Source organism: Canis lupus, chromosome 10 (genome assembly GCF_048164855.1).
Source record: "Canis lupus baileyi chromosome 10, mCanLup2.hap1, whole genome shotgun sequence".
NCBI lineage: Eukaryota > Metazoa > Chordata > Mammalia > Carnivora > Canidae > Canis > Canis lupus.
This window is the reverse complement of record NC_132847.1, coordinates 52,674,885-52,692,945: the sequence shown is the minus strand read 5'-3', so window position 1 is coordinate 52,692,945 and position 18,061 is coordinate 52,674,885. Positions and strand designations below refer to the sequence as shown.

Genomic DNA, 18,061 nt, shown 5'->3' with positions numbered 1-18,061 from the left:
TAAAAAAATAAAAAAATAAGGAGGGGTGCCTGGGTGGCTTAGTCAGTTAAGTGTCTGCCTTCAGCTCAGGTCATGATCCTGGGTCCTGGGATTGAGCCCCCCATCGGGCTGCCTGCTCAGCAGAGAGCTTGCTTCTCTCTCTCTCCCTCTCTCTCTCTCTCTCTCTCTCTGCCATTCCCCCTACTTGTGCTCTCTTGCTCTCTCTGTCAAATAAGTAAATAAAATCTTTAAAATAAGTAAAGATAGGGTTCCTAAGCATCTTAATAAAATGAAGTAGGTTTTGGTTTATCCATTATTAGGCTAATATTGAATTACTCTTTTTAAATTTTTATTTACTTTTTTTTAAGATTTTATTTATTTGAGGGAAAGAGAGACAACACAAGTCTGAGGGTGGGTGAGGGAGAGGGAAAAGCAGACTCCCTACTGAGCAGAGAGCCTGATATGGGCTCAACCCCAGAACCCCAAGATTATAACTGAGGCAAAGGCAGACGCTTAACACTGAGCGACCCAGGCACCCCTACTCTTCTTTTTTTTTTTTAGATTTTATTTTTAAGTAATCTGTGTACCCAGTGTGGGGCTTAAACTGACAACCCTGAGATCAAGAATCATGCTTTACTGACTGAGCCAATCAGGCACCCCTTGAATTACTTTTTTAAAAACCATGGCCATCACCCTCACTTAGAGCATGTTCATTATCCTTTTTTAATTTATTCAAATAAAGCTCTTGAGGTTTTCATTCTGTGCTTGACAAGTCTAAAAAAGTAAGTGTTCAGCATGTGCATCTTTTTAAAAAGATTTATTTATTTATTATTTATTTATTCATGAGAGACACAGACTAAGAGAAAGAGAGGCAGGCTCCCGGTGGGAGCCTGTGGGACTCCATCCTGGACCCTCCCAGATCAGGACCTAAGCCGAAGGCAGGCGCCCAACCACTGAGCAACCCAGGCATCCTGCATTTTTTTTTTTTTTCAAGTAGACTTCATGCTCAACGTGGGGCTTGAACTCACCACCCTGAGATTGATAGTCACATGCTCTATTAACTGAGCCAGCCAGGCATCCTAGCATGTGCATTCTTGACACCTCTTAACCACAGCTCAGTTTTTTTTAATTTAATTTTTAAGTAAACTCTACACCCAACAGGGGCCCATACTCATGACTATGAGATCAAGAGTTGCATGCTCTGCCAACTGAGCCAGCTGAGCACCCCCGCAGCTCAAATTTCTACAGAAAATTTCAGTATATTTTCTCAGTTTCTTCCATGGTTAATTTTGGTTTTGATAATTATAGAAGTGAACACTTTACGGAAAGAGCTTTTCCCTTTTAGGTGTTAATGTAACATCTAAAATTTAATGGAAGAGGTTTCTTTTGGGGTGATAAAAATATCCTAAAAGTGGGTTGTGGTGGTAGTTGCACAACTCTGAATATACTAAAAACTACTGAATTGTACACTTTAAATGGGTAGGTTTTATGGTATGTGAATTATATCTCAATAACGTTGTTAGAATTTAACGATGTTTTGAAGGGAATTCTTGACCCTTTTTCCCTGTTTCTTTGATAATTCAAGTATTTGTGATGTCACATGAATTTGAGAAACTACAAATAACTTAGGTGCTTTTGAACTTGGGCCATTTTCCCCGTGTTTCTGATTAGCAAGGGATATATAGACCTTAGATTTAGGTTTTCTACTTTTTTATAGCAATCAAAAACGTTTTTTAGACATATTGAATAGTCTGCTTGTAAAACTGTCAAGATAACAGTGGATTCTGATATTTTCTTCAGGTTTTTTGAAATACTGCCAGTGGGTTCATGTTAGTTACACTGTTGTCTCTTCCTAGGCATAGAAGACAGAACTCTTAGCAAAAATGTCCTATTTATTGGGGTGCCTTGGTGGCTGAGTTGGTTAAGTAAGGGTCTGACTCTTGATTTCAACTCAAGTCATGATCTCATGAGTTGTGAGATTGAGCCCTGCAGTGGGCTTTGTGCTAGGCATGGAGCCTGCTTAGGATTCTCTCTCACCCTGTCCCTCTGTCATTTACCCCTTTGCCCCCCCACACTGAAGTAAAAAAAAAAATATATATATATATATATACACACACACACACACACACACACACACACACACACACACACAAAATTTACCCATAGGATTGCTTCAAAGAATGTTTTATAAGGAATATTTTTTCCAAGTCATTGACACTATATGTATATTTGTTTCACTAACTCCTGTTTTTCTCAGGTTGACTTAAAAAACTTAGACTGGGATCCCTGGGTGGCGCAGCGGTTTGGTGCCTGCCTTTGGCCCAGGGCGCGATCCTGGAGATCCGGGATTGAATCCCACATCGGGCTCCCAGTGCATGGAGCCTGCTTCTCCCTCTGCCTGTGTCTCTGCGCCTCTCTCTCTCTGTGTGACTATCATAAATAAATAAAAATAAATAAATAAATAAAAAATAAAAAATTTAGACTGAAATATCTTCATTTATTAGCAGATGTCATCTAGGCCAGAAAAAAAGTTATGAAAATTGGTATCATTTTGTTTCCAAAGGCCTAAGAAAGAAAAATCACACATAGAGTTGAAACTGTATATGTCACATGGATTTAAAGTAACAATGAGGGCAGCCTGGGTGGCTCAGCGGTTTAAGTGCCTGCCTTCGGCCCAGGGCATGATCCTGGGGTCCCGGGATCAAGTCCCACGTCAGACTCCCTGCATGGAGCCTGCTTCTCCCTCTCCCTCTGTCTCTGTCTCTCTCTCTCTATCATAAATAAATAAATAAAATCTTAAAAAAAATAAAGTAACAATGACACTGTATGATTTTATTTAATGTGAAATTCTAGAAAATAAAACTCCTCTACAGTGATAGAAAGCAGGTCAGTGATTACCTTGGGCCCAGAGTAGAGGAGAGGGTTGACTGCCAAGAGTGGATTAGGAAATTTTAGAGGTGATTGATGAGACTGTCTTGATTGTATTTTGTCAAGACTCATAGAACTATACTTTTAAAATAGGTCTTGTTTATTATATATAAGTAAAGATGATTAAAAGAAAAATCGAATAAGACCATATATACACATGCCTTGTATTTGTATCAAGTGTTGGTCTTTTAATATATAGCATCATCTAATATTTCTACATTATATACATAATCAGACATTTATGTTAACTGTGCCAATGAAGAAGAGAAAAGTACTCATACAGGGGCACCTGGGTGGCTCAGTGGTTGAGTGTCTGCCTTTGGCTGAGGTCGTGATCGCAGGGTCCTGGGATCAAGTTCCATATCAGGCTCCCTGTAGGGAGTCTGCTTCTCCCTCTGCCTATGTCTCTGCCTCTCTCTCTGTATCTCTCATGAATAAATAAATAAAATCTTAAATAAAAAAAAGTACTCATATAATTGTCATTGATGAAATAGTTTGAATAGAAGCTTGCACATAGTATTACTATTAATTAGTATATTTTGCAAATATATCTACTTTAGTATCTCTAATCCTTTGCCTTTTAATTCTATGTTATATATTCAACTTTTCACCAGACAATAGAAACCATCTTTTAACAGCGTTAAAAGTCTTTATATGGTGTGCCTATTTGTATCTAGTCAGGCAGCCAGCACTTCCTACATGCAGAAACACTGATCCAGTGCTGAATATGAGAGCATGGCCCCATCCTATGGAGTACTTTACAGTTTTCAAATTAGTTTTATATAAATATTGTGTTCTTTGAGAGCAGATGAAACTCAGAGAAACCGACTTTGCCTAAGTTTACAGTTAGATGACTGAGATCTGATTCCAAGTTCATTTTCAGGCAGTTTAGGTGGATAAAATTCCAGAGTTGAGGTAGATGAATGGAGAGTTTGAGAGAACATGTGAAATTCAGTTGGATCTTATCCATATTGTGGAATGTGTATAAAGTTCCCTAATTTTGTATAAAGTTACATGTATTCCCCTTCCAGTTGATTTTCTCTAACACCAGGATAAGAAAGTTTGAATTTCTGCCAATTGGATTTCTTCCAAGACTATTTCTGATTGCTACCCTAACAGCTGAGACCTCACAGATTCTGGGTGTTACAAAGGAGAACCCTGCATACTTGTGGCATTGAATGTGAATGAGCCCTACATATAAAAATCTGCCTATTAGAGTGCTTGGGTGGCTCAGTCAATTGAGCATCCAACTCTTGATTTTGGCTCAGGTCATGATCTCACAGTCACGGGATTCAGCCCTGCATCAGGCTTCTCAGTGGGAAGTCTGCTGGAGACTGTCTCTGCCCCTCTCCTCTCCATCCTTGCTCACTTGCTCACTCTCAAATAAAATAGATCTTAAACACAACACTCCCCCCCCCCCACACACACACACACACACACACGCCCTGCCCTTCTGGCACCATTTGGATTTCATTGATTTGCAGGGAATTTTCTTGGTGGTGACAGCTGTGAGCCATTTCCTGCTGCAGACAGATGCAGGAGGCTGCTCTCCTGCTGAGTGGTATAGATGGTAGGTCTTTTGTGACAAGGGGATGGCAGTGTGGTTGTCTTTGCCACTACTTGTGAAGGAGGCAGCATGGAATAGTGGAAAGAACATGGGACTAGCCATGAGAAGACTTAGGTTCCAATCTTAGAACTGTTTTTTTTTTTTTTTTTTTTTTTTATTTGTGATAGTCACAGAGAGAGAGAGAGAATGAGGCAGAGACACAGGCAGAGGGAGAAGCAGGCTCCATGCACCGGGAGCCCGACGTGGGATTCGATCCTGGGTCTCCAGGATCGCGCCCTGGGCCAAAGGCAGGCGCCAAACCGCTGCGCCACCCAGGGATCCCTCCAATCTTAGAACTGTTACTTGAGCTATGTTACTTTGGGCCACTCACTGATTCATTCCAGTCTTTCTCCTTTTGAGTAAAATGAGGGAGTGGTATGTATATCACAGATAAATCTCAAAATCATTATGCTAAATGAAAGAAGCCAGATACAAAAGAGACTATATTGTATAATTTCATTTATATAAAATTTTTAAAAATGCAATCCAATATATGGTGACAGAAAGCAGATCAGTGGTTGCCCAGGGCCAGGGGCGGAGAAAAGAATGGAATGCAAAAAGGCATGAGGAATCTCATTTTGAGAGTAATGAAAATGTTCTGTATTCTACTTGTGGTGGTTTCACAGGTATATACAACTCTCAAAATTCATAGAATTGTAAACTATTGTGTACATACACTCAAAAAATGGGATTCTAACTTTTAATAAGGGCTTAATAAGAAAAAATAGATTTGGATTATTTACCATGTGTATAGGAGGGGAGAAAGCACAGATATGTACTTGTGAATTTGTATAAATATTTGTATATACTTTGTAGTTTATGTAATAGGAATGTTGAAGCACTAAATAAAATTAAGTCATTAGCCTTGATCTCTAAGTCTTGCTTTACCTATTTGTCATTTTTATCTGAAATTTTATGAACTAATAGTAGTAGAAGACATTTAAGGTCAAATTCCTCAAAATATTTGAAATACTTAATTTACTAAAAATTTTGACTCTATATGCCGTTTGTGTGATTGTTTTGCTTTTTAGCAGTTACTGCATCCTATCACCTTTATGTTGCAGGAGTCTGTTTACATCATTATAGTCACAACATGACAAAGGTGTTAGTGGTAAATTCTTAGTTCCAATATATAGCACAAGAAACAAAATGGAAATGACTTGACAATACCCCTTCCCCCAGTTCCCATCCTGTATTCTATTAATGGTTTAAAATCCTCAAAATCCTTAATAAATACTTCCAGAAGCGAAAACTAATTGGAGTTGACACTGATGTTGAAAATTGACCTAGAGAGAATATTCAGTAACTCAAATAGGAAGTAAGAAGTGACCATTCTGGATTAGCTGTGGCTGTATAGAGCTATTCCTGATCTCCTCTTTCCCTAGTGCTCAGACCCTTTGTACTTAAGACTTGCAGGGAATGCATCATTTTTAGCTGGATGTAGGACAGTGGCAGCTACTTCTAAGACAGAGAAACACTAGTATTTTTTTTTTTTAAGATTTTTATGTATTTATTCATGACAGAGAGAGAGAGGCAGAGACACAGGCAGAGGGAGAAGCAGGCTCTATGCAGGGAGCCCGATGTGGGACTCGATCCCAGGTCTCCAAGATCACTCCCTGGGCTGAAGGCAGCGCTAAACCGCTGGGCCACCAGGGCTGCCCGAAACTCGTGTTTCTTGGAGGAAAGCCAATTTTAGGCTTTGGTCAGGAAATATACAAAATGAAGCTGTCAAGATAATTGATTGAAACACATGGAATATATATATTAAAAAAAAAAAAAAAACATGAGTTAATAGTGAATTTTTTAAAAGCACCCTACTCCCCCCAAATCCTAAAGGAACTCCTTAGATACCATCCGTGTCTTCATGTACAAACTCTGCTTTGGATAATCAAGTAGCCCTAGTTGTTGACAAGTTTTTCTTTACAGGAAAATTCCACCAATAATGATATATTCAGGAAATCATTTTGCAATCCCTCATGAAATAATTGAGGCAGGTAGCAGTCATCATTGGATGAAACCATTGGATTAATTGGCTGATGAGAGAACTTTACAATGAAGGAATCTGGCTGCAATTCTAGTAGATATTTGCATATATTCTGATGTGATGGTAATGTATTTTAAAGCACATGTAACACCGATGAAGTATTTTTGCCTGAAATGTGGAACTTTATTCTAATATAGGATTGCAAGATTAGGCCAAAACAGAACAGGATACTAGTTAAAATTGAATTTCAAATAAACAATGGTTTTGTTTTGTTTTGTTTTAGTATGTCTCATACTTGGAACATACTTGGTTTATGCAAGAAGTCAGTGGAATAGAAGGGGAAAAAAAGAAGGATTTTAAAAATATTTGTTTAAAGGTGCCTGGGTAGCTCAGTCGGTTGAGCTTTGGGCTGTTGATTTTGGCTTAGTTCATTATCTCAGGGTTGTGAGATTGAGCCCTGCCTCAAGCTCTGCACTCAGTCTGCTTGTCTCTCACCCTCTGCTCCTTCCCCTGCTCACATGTTCACTCACTCTCGCTCTCTCTCAAATAAATCTTTAAAAATATATATTTTGAGAGGGTGCCTGGATGGCTCAGTCAGCTAAGCATTGGACTCTTAATTTCGGCTCTGGTTATGATCTCAGAGTTGTGGGATCAAGCCCCACATCTGGCTCCATTCTCAGTGGGGAGTCTGCTTTCAATTCTGTCTCCACCTCCCTCTGTCTCCCCTGCCCCCACCTTGCATGTGTGCCTGTATACACATTCTCTCCCTCTCTCAAATAAATAAATCTTAAAACATATATATATTTAGGAGCTCCTTGTTGGCTCAGTTGGTGGAGCATGCAACTCTTGATCTCAGGGTTGTGAATTCAAGCCCCCATTGGGTGTGGAGATTATTTAAAAATAAATCTTTGGGGATCCCTGGGTGGCTCAGCGATTTAGCACCTGCCTTCCATCCAGAGCGTGATCCTGGAATCCCGGGATGGAGTCCCACATTGGGCTTCCTGCATGGAGCCTGCCTCTCTCTCTGCCTGTATCTCTGCTTCTCTCTCTGTGTGTCTCATCAATCAATAAATAAAATCTTAAAAAAAAATAAATCTTTTTTTGGAATTAAAAAAAAATCTTTAAATATATACATATATACATCCATACATGTTTAAATTTAAATATTTTCTTGGAAAACTGGACAGCAATGTGCAAATACACAGAAATTAACTAAATTTGAGTTAATTTGGATTAAGGACTGAATGTAGGAGCTCAAACCATAAAACTTGTCAAAGAACACATAGATGTTAAGCTCTTGGATGTCAGTTCTGGCAATGATTTTTCGGATTTAACAACAAAAGCAAAAATAAACACATAGGACTACATCAAACTAAAACCTTCTGTACAGCAAAGGAAACCACCAATAAAATGAAAAGGCAGCCTACTGAACTGGAGATAATATTTGCAAATCATGTTTTTTTTTTTTTTTTAAGATTTTATTTATTCATGAGAGACAGAGAAAGAGAGAGAGAGAGAGGCTGAGACATAGTAAGAGGGAGAAGCAGGCTCCACACAGGGAGACCAATGTGGAACTTGATCCCAGGACTCCAGGATCATGCCCTGAGCTGGAAGGCAGACACCTAACCAGTGAGCCATCCAGGCGTCCCATGCAAATCATATATCTGATAAAGGGTTAATATCCAGAATATATAAAGAACTCTCATAACTCGATAGCAAAATAAACAATCTGAGAAAAAGGGGAGCAGAGGATCTGAACATTTTTTCAAAGGCACATAGATGGCCAACAGGCACATGAAAAGATGTTTAACATCACTCACATCAGGAAAATGCAAATCAAAACCACTTTGAGGGCAGCCTGGGTGGCTCAGTGGTTTAGCGCCACCTTCAGCCCCGGGGGATGATCCTGGAGTCCCGGGATCGAGTCCCACATCGGGCTCCCTGCATGGAGCCTGCTTCTCTCTCTGCCTGTGTCTTTGCCCCTCTCTCTCTCTCTCTCTCTCTCTCTCTCTCTGTGTGTGTGTGTGTCTCTCATGAATAAATAAATAAGTAAAATCTTTAAAAAACAAAACAAAGCAAAACACTTTGAGCTATCACCTCACACCTATTAGAATGGCTATTATCAAAGACAGGAGATAACATTCCAGAGAGGAGGTTAGTGAGAAACTAGTCCTTGTACACTACTGGTGGGAATGTTAATTAGTACAACCACTATAGAGATTCCTTAAAAATAAAAATTGGGGACTAGGGTGGCTTGGTTGAGTGGCCTGCTCTTGATTTTGGCTCAAGTCATGATCTTGGGGTCCTGGGACTGGACCCCACGTTGGGCTCCATGCTCAGCCCGGGGAGTCTACTTGAGGATTCTGTCTCTCACTCCTGGCTTCTCCCTCCTACCTCCACCTGCCTCTAAGATAAATTAATAATTAAAAAAAGTAAAAATAGAACTACCATATGACTCAGCAATACCACTTCTGGGGAATTATCCAAAGAAAACAAATACACTAACTCAAAAAGATATATGCAACATTATTTACTAATGATATGAAAACAACCTAAATGTCCATCAAGGGGTAAATGGATAAAGAAGTAGAATATATATGTGTGTGGATGGACCTTGAGGGGATTATGCTAAGTCAAAGACAAATACTGTATGATCCCACTTATATATGGAATCCCAAAGAAACCACAAAAGTAAGCTCCTAGATATGGAGGCCAGAATGGTGGTTGCCAGAAGTAGGAATTGTGAGGGTGGGCGAAAATGAGTAAAAGGAGTCGAGAAGTACAAACTTTCAGTTATAAGTTATAGGGTATAATGCGCAGCATGGCAACTATAGCTCATAATACTGTGTTGCATATTTGAAAGTTTCTAAGAGAGTAGATCTTAAAAGCTCTTGTCATAAGAAAAAATCTGGTAGCTATATGGTGACAGATGTTAAGTAGACTTCTGGTCATTTTGCAGTATATACAAATGTTGAAACATATTGTATATTAAAAATGTGTTTCAGTTATATCTCAATAAAAATATACACATATTTAAAGATAAATATTTTTATTTTTTATTTTATTTATTTGTTTATTTTTAAAATTTTATTTATTTATTCATCAGAGAGAGAGAGAGAGAGAGGCAGAGTCACAGGCAGAGGGAGAAGTAGGCTCCATGCCGGGAGCCTGACGTGGGACTCAATCCCGGGACTCCAGGATCACACCCTGCGCTGAAGGTGTCACTAAACCGCTGAGCCACCAGGGCTGCCCAAGATAAATATTTTTAAAATATACTTTTTAAAGATTTTATTTATTCATAAGAGACACAGAGACATAGGCAGAGGGAGAAGCAGGCTCCTCACAGGGAGCCCCAGTGGGGGACTCGATCCCTGGACCTCAGGATCACACCCTGAGCCAAAGGCAGATGCTCAACCACTGAGCCACCCAGGCATCCCTATATTAGTTACTACTAAACAAACTCTTTAGTAGTCTACTGACATGTTTAAAATAATCTCGGTGGGGTGCCTCGGTGGCTCAGTGGATTAAGCATCTGTCTTTGGCTCAGATCATGATCTCAGGGGTCTGGGATCAAGCCCCACATTGGGCTCCCTATTCAGCAGGGAGTCTGCCTCTCCCTCTGCCACTCCTGCGCCCACTCATGCTTGCTCTCCTCCTGCTTGCTTGCTCTCTCTCTCAAATACATACATACATACATACATACATAAAATCTTATAAAAGTAAAATGGAAATCTGGTTTAGCCAGATTGAATAAAATAGTTTATGTGAAGGACTTAAACATAGTTCTTGGCATAAAATACAACAATAAATTTTAGTTTAATCAGATTGTCAAAGTAGTATCACTGCACTATGTGCCGAAATAATGTGATTAGCCTTGTTACATGAAATGTTTTTTTGAACTATATGAAGTGTTCAAGGTGACATTGCTAAAGATACGGTGTGTACCAAGCAAGCCCTTCTAGTTTGTAAGGGCTCTGAGGTTGTCCCCATTACTTTGAGTGATGGGACTTGTAGAGAGTTAGGAATCCAAGAAAATGGCTCCTTAGCCACCACATAAGCAAGCTTCATGCAATGTTGTAATCCTGTAGTTGCCTTGGTTAAAAAGTAGAAATGGTAGAACTTTTTGTTCTTTGTACTGTCTAAGCAGATTGTGTTCATTCAACCAATACTTGGTACACACCATTCTAGCTAGACTGAGAAGATCATATTGCTTTTCTCTTGAAGAATTCACACTATAGTATAAGGCAGAGCCACCTTACATCACCTCTAGAACAAGAATGGCAATAAATAAAATATATATATATAAGTCTGTAAAAAGTACCCTATCGGTTTTACAATTGAAACACTATAGAAGTTTGGAGAGAGAAATCACATCTCCATGGGGTAATTCATATTTGTCAAACATTATTTATAATTATGTGAATTGTTTTTAGTGGCTATAACAAACAGCATATGAAAATGCTTATGTTGGTACGCCTGGGTGGCTCTGTGGTTGAGTGTGTGCCTTCAACTCAGGGCGTGATCCTGGGGTCCAGGAATGGATCCGCTACAGGGAGCCTGCTTCTCCCTCTGCCCGTGTCTCTACCTCTATCTGTGTCTTTCATGAATAAATAAATAAAATCAGAAAGGAAAGGAAAGGGAGAAAAAAAAGAAAAGAGGAAGGAAGGAAGGAAGGAAGGAAGGAAGGAAGGAAGGAAGGAAGGAAGGAAGGAAGGAAAGGAAAGAAAAAAATGCTTATGTTAAAAAAGTAGATTGCAATATAGTTATGAGTACAATGTTATATAAAATGTAAAAATGCATTAAAAAATAAAAAGCTAGAGGGAAGAACACTAGCAACAAGTAGTTTTCTCAGGTCAATTTGAGAAGGGAGGGAGCGAGGTAGATGGATTTAGAGATATATTTTTAAAATAAAATATATAGTCACATAGTTACAAAAGTTAAAAAACAGCTGTTCTAGGTCCTGCTCTGGGTGATGAAGAAGACAGCAGTGAAATAGAAATAACAATAGGAAAGGTAATAGCTACTGACATTTATTGCTATATAGTAGTCTCCTTCCCATGCTTGCCCTCTACCAACTAGTTCCCCTCCCCCCCAGACCAATACTATTACTTTATTGTGCATCCTATCAGAGACACTTTATGCCTGATAAGCAAATATATAGATTTATTTTTTTTATTTTTTATTTTTTTTAAATTTTTATTTATTTATGATAGTCACACAGAGAAAGAGAGGCAGAGACACAGGCAGAGGGAGAAGCAGGCTCCATGCACCGGGAGCCCGACGTGGGATTCGATCCCGGGTCTCCAGGATCACGCCCTGGGCCAAAGGCAGGCGCCAAACCGCTGCGCCACCCAGGGATCCCCCCTATATAGATTTATTATAAATAGTTTTCTTTCTCTTCAATGAATGGTACCTTTACAAACCTTTACAAACATACAAACTGTTTTGTACCTTGCTTTAGTCACTTCAATATATTGGAGAATTTACTTTTTCTTCAATAATATATTGAGAGTTTATTTATTCTCTGTAATTGTTTCGTAGTATCCCATTTAATGGGTTACTGTTATTCATTTAACTAGTCCCTGTCTGTACTAATTCTTTGCTAGTATATAAAGTGCTGCAGTGAATAACTTTGTTACTTATGTCATTTTGTACTTGTCCACAATATCTATCTGATAGGTTCCTAGAAGTGGAATTGCTGGGTCAGTGCATTTGCATTTGTAATTTTGGTAGATCAAGCTCAGTGGACTAAATCACCTGGGGAACTTTTTCAGTGTTCTTCTGCTTGTCTCCCTTAATATCTGGGAAATTTGGGATGCCTGAGTGGCTCAGAGGTTGAGCATCTGCCTTTCGCTCGGGGCGTGATCCTGGGATCCAGGATCGAATCCCACATGGGCTCCCTGCATGGAGCCTGCTTCTCCTTCTGCCTATGTCTCTTCCTCTCTGTGTCTCTTGTGAATAAATAAATAAAATCTTAAAAAAAAAAACATCTGGGGAGTTTTTTGGTTTTGTTTTTTATTTTTCTATGTATCTGAGATGGAGCTCAATATCTTAATACTTTTAAGTTCCTAGGGTGATTCTGATGTTTACCCCAGAAGGAGGATGTTAGACCCTTGTAAAATGGATTGTGTACTAAACACATATCGAATTTTATTTTTTTTATTTTTATTTTTTTAGCATATCGAATTTTAGAACAAAAGAGCAGCTCTTTCTACCCATGGGTCATATCCTTGTGCTTTAATAAAAATGCCTTTTTGCACTGAGAAAAGAAAACACAAAAAGTAAAACAAAAGAAAGTGGGTTAAGTATAGGGCTCAGAAAGGCAGCATGCTCCCAATTTTTATAGATGTATGACAGTGGCTGCTTTAATTTACATATCCAGATTACTGCTGTCTCCAGCATCTTCCCCTCCCATGATATTATGGGATATCCAAGCATTGCAAGATGAAGACATTAGTCTTTCAGGTACTGACAAAGGGATGCAGTAGATGTCATGGTAATCAGAGTTTGGTATGTTCCAAAGGAATGGGTGTGTGAAATACAGGATTTTGTACAACGTGTAGAAATTAAGAAAACTGCATAGCACCTAACCTGCTGTTCTGGGTTAGGCTGAGCCAAGTAGGAAATATAATTGCTTGGAAGTAACTTAAAACACACCAAAATGTCAAAGGCTTATTCTGTTCTAGCTTCTGTGCTAGGCAAAGATAGTAGTAAACAAACAAACCATGGTAGTAATAATTGGGCACTGAGTATGTACCAGGTATTATGCTGAAAGTTTCACAAGTATTTTCTCATTGAATCCTAATCCTAGGAACTGTGGTCACTATTACATTCCCCTTTAACAGTTGAGAAAAATGAGCTTCATAGATATTAAATTACTAACTTACTGAAGATTGTGCATGTATCTACTGCATAGAATTGTTTGAAGGTTAACAAATAGTACTTAGAAGAATAGTACCTGCTACGTAATAAATGCTCAACAGTATTAGTTATTATTACTAAAGTACAGAGGAAATACTAATAATCCTTTGCCTAGGGCATACCTCAAAGAAGAAAAATATAAGTAGGGCTTTTCTTAGGAAAGACAGATATTTCAGTAGAAGAAACTGTAGTAAAGGGATTGGTGGCCTGATTTGGCTACTGCATAGGGTGATTAGTGGTAAAATGGTAGAAGAAGATGAGAAATGAAAGGCTTCATGAGAGGGTGGGGCAGAGAGCTCTTGAGCTATTTTGAAAGAATGGGCATAACTCATTTTAGGAGACAGAGGGGATTGGGAACATTTCAGGCAAAGATACAACACTTAAGAAGGCATAGAAGCAGTGTTGGCAGTATCTACTGCTATGTAGTAAACTACTGCAAAATTAAGTGGTTTAAAACAATTACTATTTTATTTACCCACAGTTCTATTAGTCACATATTTGGGCTAGGCCTAACTAGGTAATTCTGGTCTCACCAAGGGTCACTCATGTGGCTGCAGTCATTTGGTGGTGCCACTGGGGCTAAATAGTATGATGGCTTCTCTCACAAATGTGGCTTTAATGATGGCTGTTGGCTGGACTTCTTCACATGGTAGTAGAAGAGTTGCAAGAGAACAGCAGAAGCTGCAAGGGTTCTTGAGGCCAAGGCAAGAAAGTCACAGAGTGTTGCTCCACCACATTCTATTAGGCAAAACAGTCACAAGGCCAACCTAGATGCAATGGGAGGAAAAAGACACTGCCTCTTGATGTGAAAGGACATGCGAAGAATTTGTGGCCTTCCCCCACGCCCTCAAATCTTCCATAAATGGATGAGTTTAGGATGTGTAGCCTTTTCCTCACCCTAAGTAGTGTTTCCTCCAAAGTTAATTATAGAAGTTACTTTAATCACCTTTATTACCTGGCCCTCAACTCTGTTTCTCTTAGAATGAAGACAAAATATAAATTAAAGTGAAAAAATCTTTACTGAGAATTAACTAACTGAATTTTGAAAACTGAGCTTTTAAAACAGTTTTGAGAAAATGTTTTTAATATTTTCACAAACTTGAACTTGATTAACAGTGGTGTAGAGAATTCCTCGGGGTCCTGACTTCAGTAATAGACTAGGATTATGTGTTATTAACACATCATTTATTAGTATTTGATTAAATACCTTGGTGTTAAAATTTTTTGAGGATTACAGTATTTGACCATTTGAAATCTTTTTTTAAATTTTTATTTATTTATTTTTTAGATTTTGTTTATTTTTAGAGAGAGGAGAGTGCAAGGGGAGGATTGACAGAAGGGGAGAAAGAGAGAATCTCAAGCAGACACTGAGTGCTGAGCTCAATGTGGGGCTTACAACCTGGGATCCTGATGAGCAGAAATCAAGAGCTGGATGCTTAACTGACTGAGCCTCCCAGGTGCCCCTAAAATCTTATTTTTGTTTTTAGTAATCTCTATATCCAACATTGGGCTTAAACTCACGACCCTAAGATCAAGAGTCACGTACTCTTCTGACCGAGCCAGCCAGGTGCTCCAACAACCATATAAAGTTTTGACCATTTCCTACGTTATTTACTTATTTATTTTATTTATCCTAGGAAAATTATTGTATTCATATTCTGTACAAGTTAACATCTACAACCACCTACCTTCACCTACCTTTTAGAATGATCTGAGATCCTGAATTAGATTCTGAATTAATGATGTTTTTACCTCTTTATTCAACTAACTTTTGCCAGTACTCAGCAGATACAAATGTGATTTCCTCTGAGTTATATCAGTTCTGTGGTTTGCTATTTAATTCTGCTTTCCATTCTGAAAGAGTTCTTAGCCTTTGTTCATTAATCATAGGAAACAGTTGTGCAACATGCCTTGACATTAACTTGAACATCTAAAATTAGTCTTGCTACAATCAGTGGTTGGGAACAAGGTTTCAGTAGTTTGTGACATGTGTTAAGTAGACATTGCAAGGTTGGAAGGAACTTCCTAGAATTAAGTAAGTAACTTGCATTGTGTGTGTGTGTGCATGTACCTGTGTATGTATACAATTGAAGTTCTATTTGTATTAAGCAGATGAACAAATTACATCTATTACTACAAATGCATCTAAGCATCTTTCCCTATGCACTGTACTGTTTAATTATTTCAGAAGAAAAATGTATTTGAAAACTTGGCATGCTAGAATGAATTTTTCTGCATGTTTGTTTTGTGATTTTAATTTTTTAACAAAATAATTATATATACCGTTATTTCAAGTAAATGGCTTTTTTTTTTTCCTTTTCAGAATTTATAGAAACTCATTCACAAAAATGACATCCTGGTTGTATGAATGTCTTTGTGAAGCTGAACTTGCACAGTATTATCCTCATTTTACTGCTCTTGGCCTTCGAAAAATAGATGAATTAGCCAACGTTACAATGAAAGACTACTCTAAATTGGGAGTCCGTGACATGAACGACCGCAAACGTCTCTTCCAACTTATCAAAATAATTAAAATTATGCAGGAAGAAGATAAAGAAGTCGGTAGCCCAGAGCATCCTCTTCAGACAAACCGCCTGTGCAGTAAGCCTTGGGAATCCAGATCTGGCCCTCGCCGGCAACTGCATTTTGATTCTCCTGCTGACGACAAAGACAGAACTACCAACAACAATGGGTTTGAAATGTGCAGTTTATCAGATTTTTCTGTAAATGAACAGAAGTCTAGTTACCTAAAAGTGCTGGAACACATACTGCCGGATGATTCCCATTACCATACAAAAACAAGAATTCTGAATGCTACAGCTGCTGGTTCCTATGTGCAAACAGAAACTAACACTTCACTCTTTTCATCAAATCACTTTTCTCCAATCCTGGGGGATTATGATATTCCCATTATTCAAAGAATCTCTCATGTTTCAGGGTATAACTATGGAATCCCTCGTTCTTGTAGCAGGTAATCATTTTTATCTTTTTGGGGGGTATGATGGAGAGGATAGCATCAGGCAAGGGCAAGCCTCCATGATTAAGAGCACCCACTCCTTATTTACAGAAAACTACAGTGAACAGCTTCTGCAATAATAATAGCAGTACCTTGATGGGGTGAAGTTCATGAGGAATTGGGACTTTCCAGATGGGAGAAAGATGATATTGTTCATGTATGTCAAACAGCTGCTACTTGCCAGGGTCTGCTATTATTCCGTTAGCAGACCTATTTCTATTATTTATTATAGTGTAACATGATACATATAATGCATCCTTGAAGGCAAAATAGTTAACTGGCCTTCTGCAATGGAAAAAATGTGCGTATTCCACAGGGTTTTTTTTTTTTTTAAGGCTATCAAATGCACTTCAACCAGGAGATATAGAGCTTAAAAACAAAGAGCATGTAGTTGAATTAAGTAGTTCTTTCTTTTTTCTTTTTTCTTTTTTTTTTAAGCTTTTATTTATTTATTCATGAGAGACACAGAGACAGAGAGGCAGAGACACAGGCAGAGGAAGAAGCAGGCTCCATGCAGGGACCCCGACATGGGACTGAGTCCCGGGTCTCATTGGACCCTGGGCCGAAGGCGGCGCTAAACTGCTCGCTGAGCCACCCAGGCTGCCCAAATTAAGTAGTTCTTTCATGCAACTAGTTTACCTGCACACATTGAAATATGGTCCTGATTTTGAGTGCTTTTTTCTATTCCAGCCCTGCAAGAACATATGATTTTGGTGATTGCAGAAGACTAAGACATTTTAATGTAGCTTAGACTTTGAGACTCAGGGTGACAATAAGTTATTTTCACTTAGTGCTTTAAGTTAAATGTTGAAATTAAGGTCCCTAGGAGCTGAAATATTGAATAATCTCTAATACCAGAATTGGTATAATAGAAAGCATGTTCTTTTAAAAATAACACATTTGTTGTTTTGTTATTTTAAAAGTTATACATGGCAAATTATGGAGAAACAAAATACCTTCTTTTTTTTTTTTTTTTTTAAGATTTTATTTATTTGACAAAGAGCACAGCAAAGGGGGAGCGGCAGGGAGAAGCAGGCTCCCTCCTGAGCACGGAGCCCAGTGCTCAATCCTAGGACCCTGGCATCATGACCTGAGCTAAAGGCAGACACTTAACCAACTGAACCACCCAGGCATCCTGAAACAAAATACATACTTAAGCCACATTTCCTTTTCTTTCCTTTTCTTTTTTAAGGCTATTATTTATACTTTAAAACAAGGTATATATTTACATCTGGTCTTATATTGGCTAAGCTTTCAGAGGATCTCATAACCAGTTCTTTTATTCACCCCAAAAATAAAAGACTCAATTTTACAGGTAAAAGTGCTTTTAGTAATTTGAAATACATAGTGCATTTTATAGTATTTCTGAAAACTTTATTTGGTTTAACAGAGCATAGAGTATATAGTACTCTTTTCTTCTTTTAATTGTTAGAGAACTAGATTGTTCTAGTTCTAGACAATGACTATCAAAGTCAGGATTGTTTCTGTCCTATTAGTTAGCTCTGGTGAAAGAAGAGATATTTTCTTGAATATTACAATCTTGTATTGAACAACACATAAAAATCTAAACTGGAATTATTTATAAATAAAGATACCACTTTACATTATTTATTTGGACAGAATGAAT

At 38.3% G+C, this 18,061-nt stretch overlaps 1 protein-coding gene across 3 annotated transcripts in view; it reads left to right on the top strand.

The window, feature by feature from the left end:
* Nucleotides 1–18,061, top strand: part of KIF24 (kinesin family member 24) — a 78,435-nt gene that overhangs the window by 11,957 nt on the left and 48,417 nt on the right. For all 3 annotated transcript variants that reach the window (XR_012038188.1, XM_072841694.1, XM_072841693.1), the window contains exon 2: nucleotides 15,742–16,389. Coding sequence is in view for 2 of the 3 variants with exons in the window: in XM_072841694.1 (XP_072697795.1) it covers nucleotides 15,767–16,389 (623 nt within the window). In the remaining variant the exon portion in view is untranslated. The remainder of the gene's footprint in view (nucleotides 1–15,741; nucleotides 16,390–18,061) is intronic.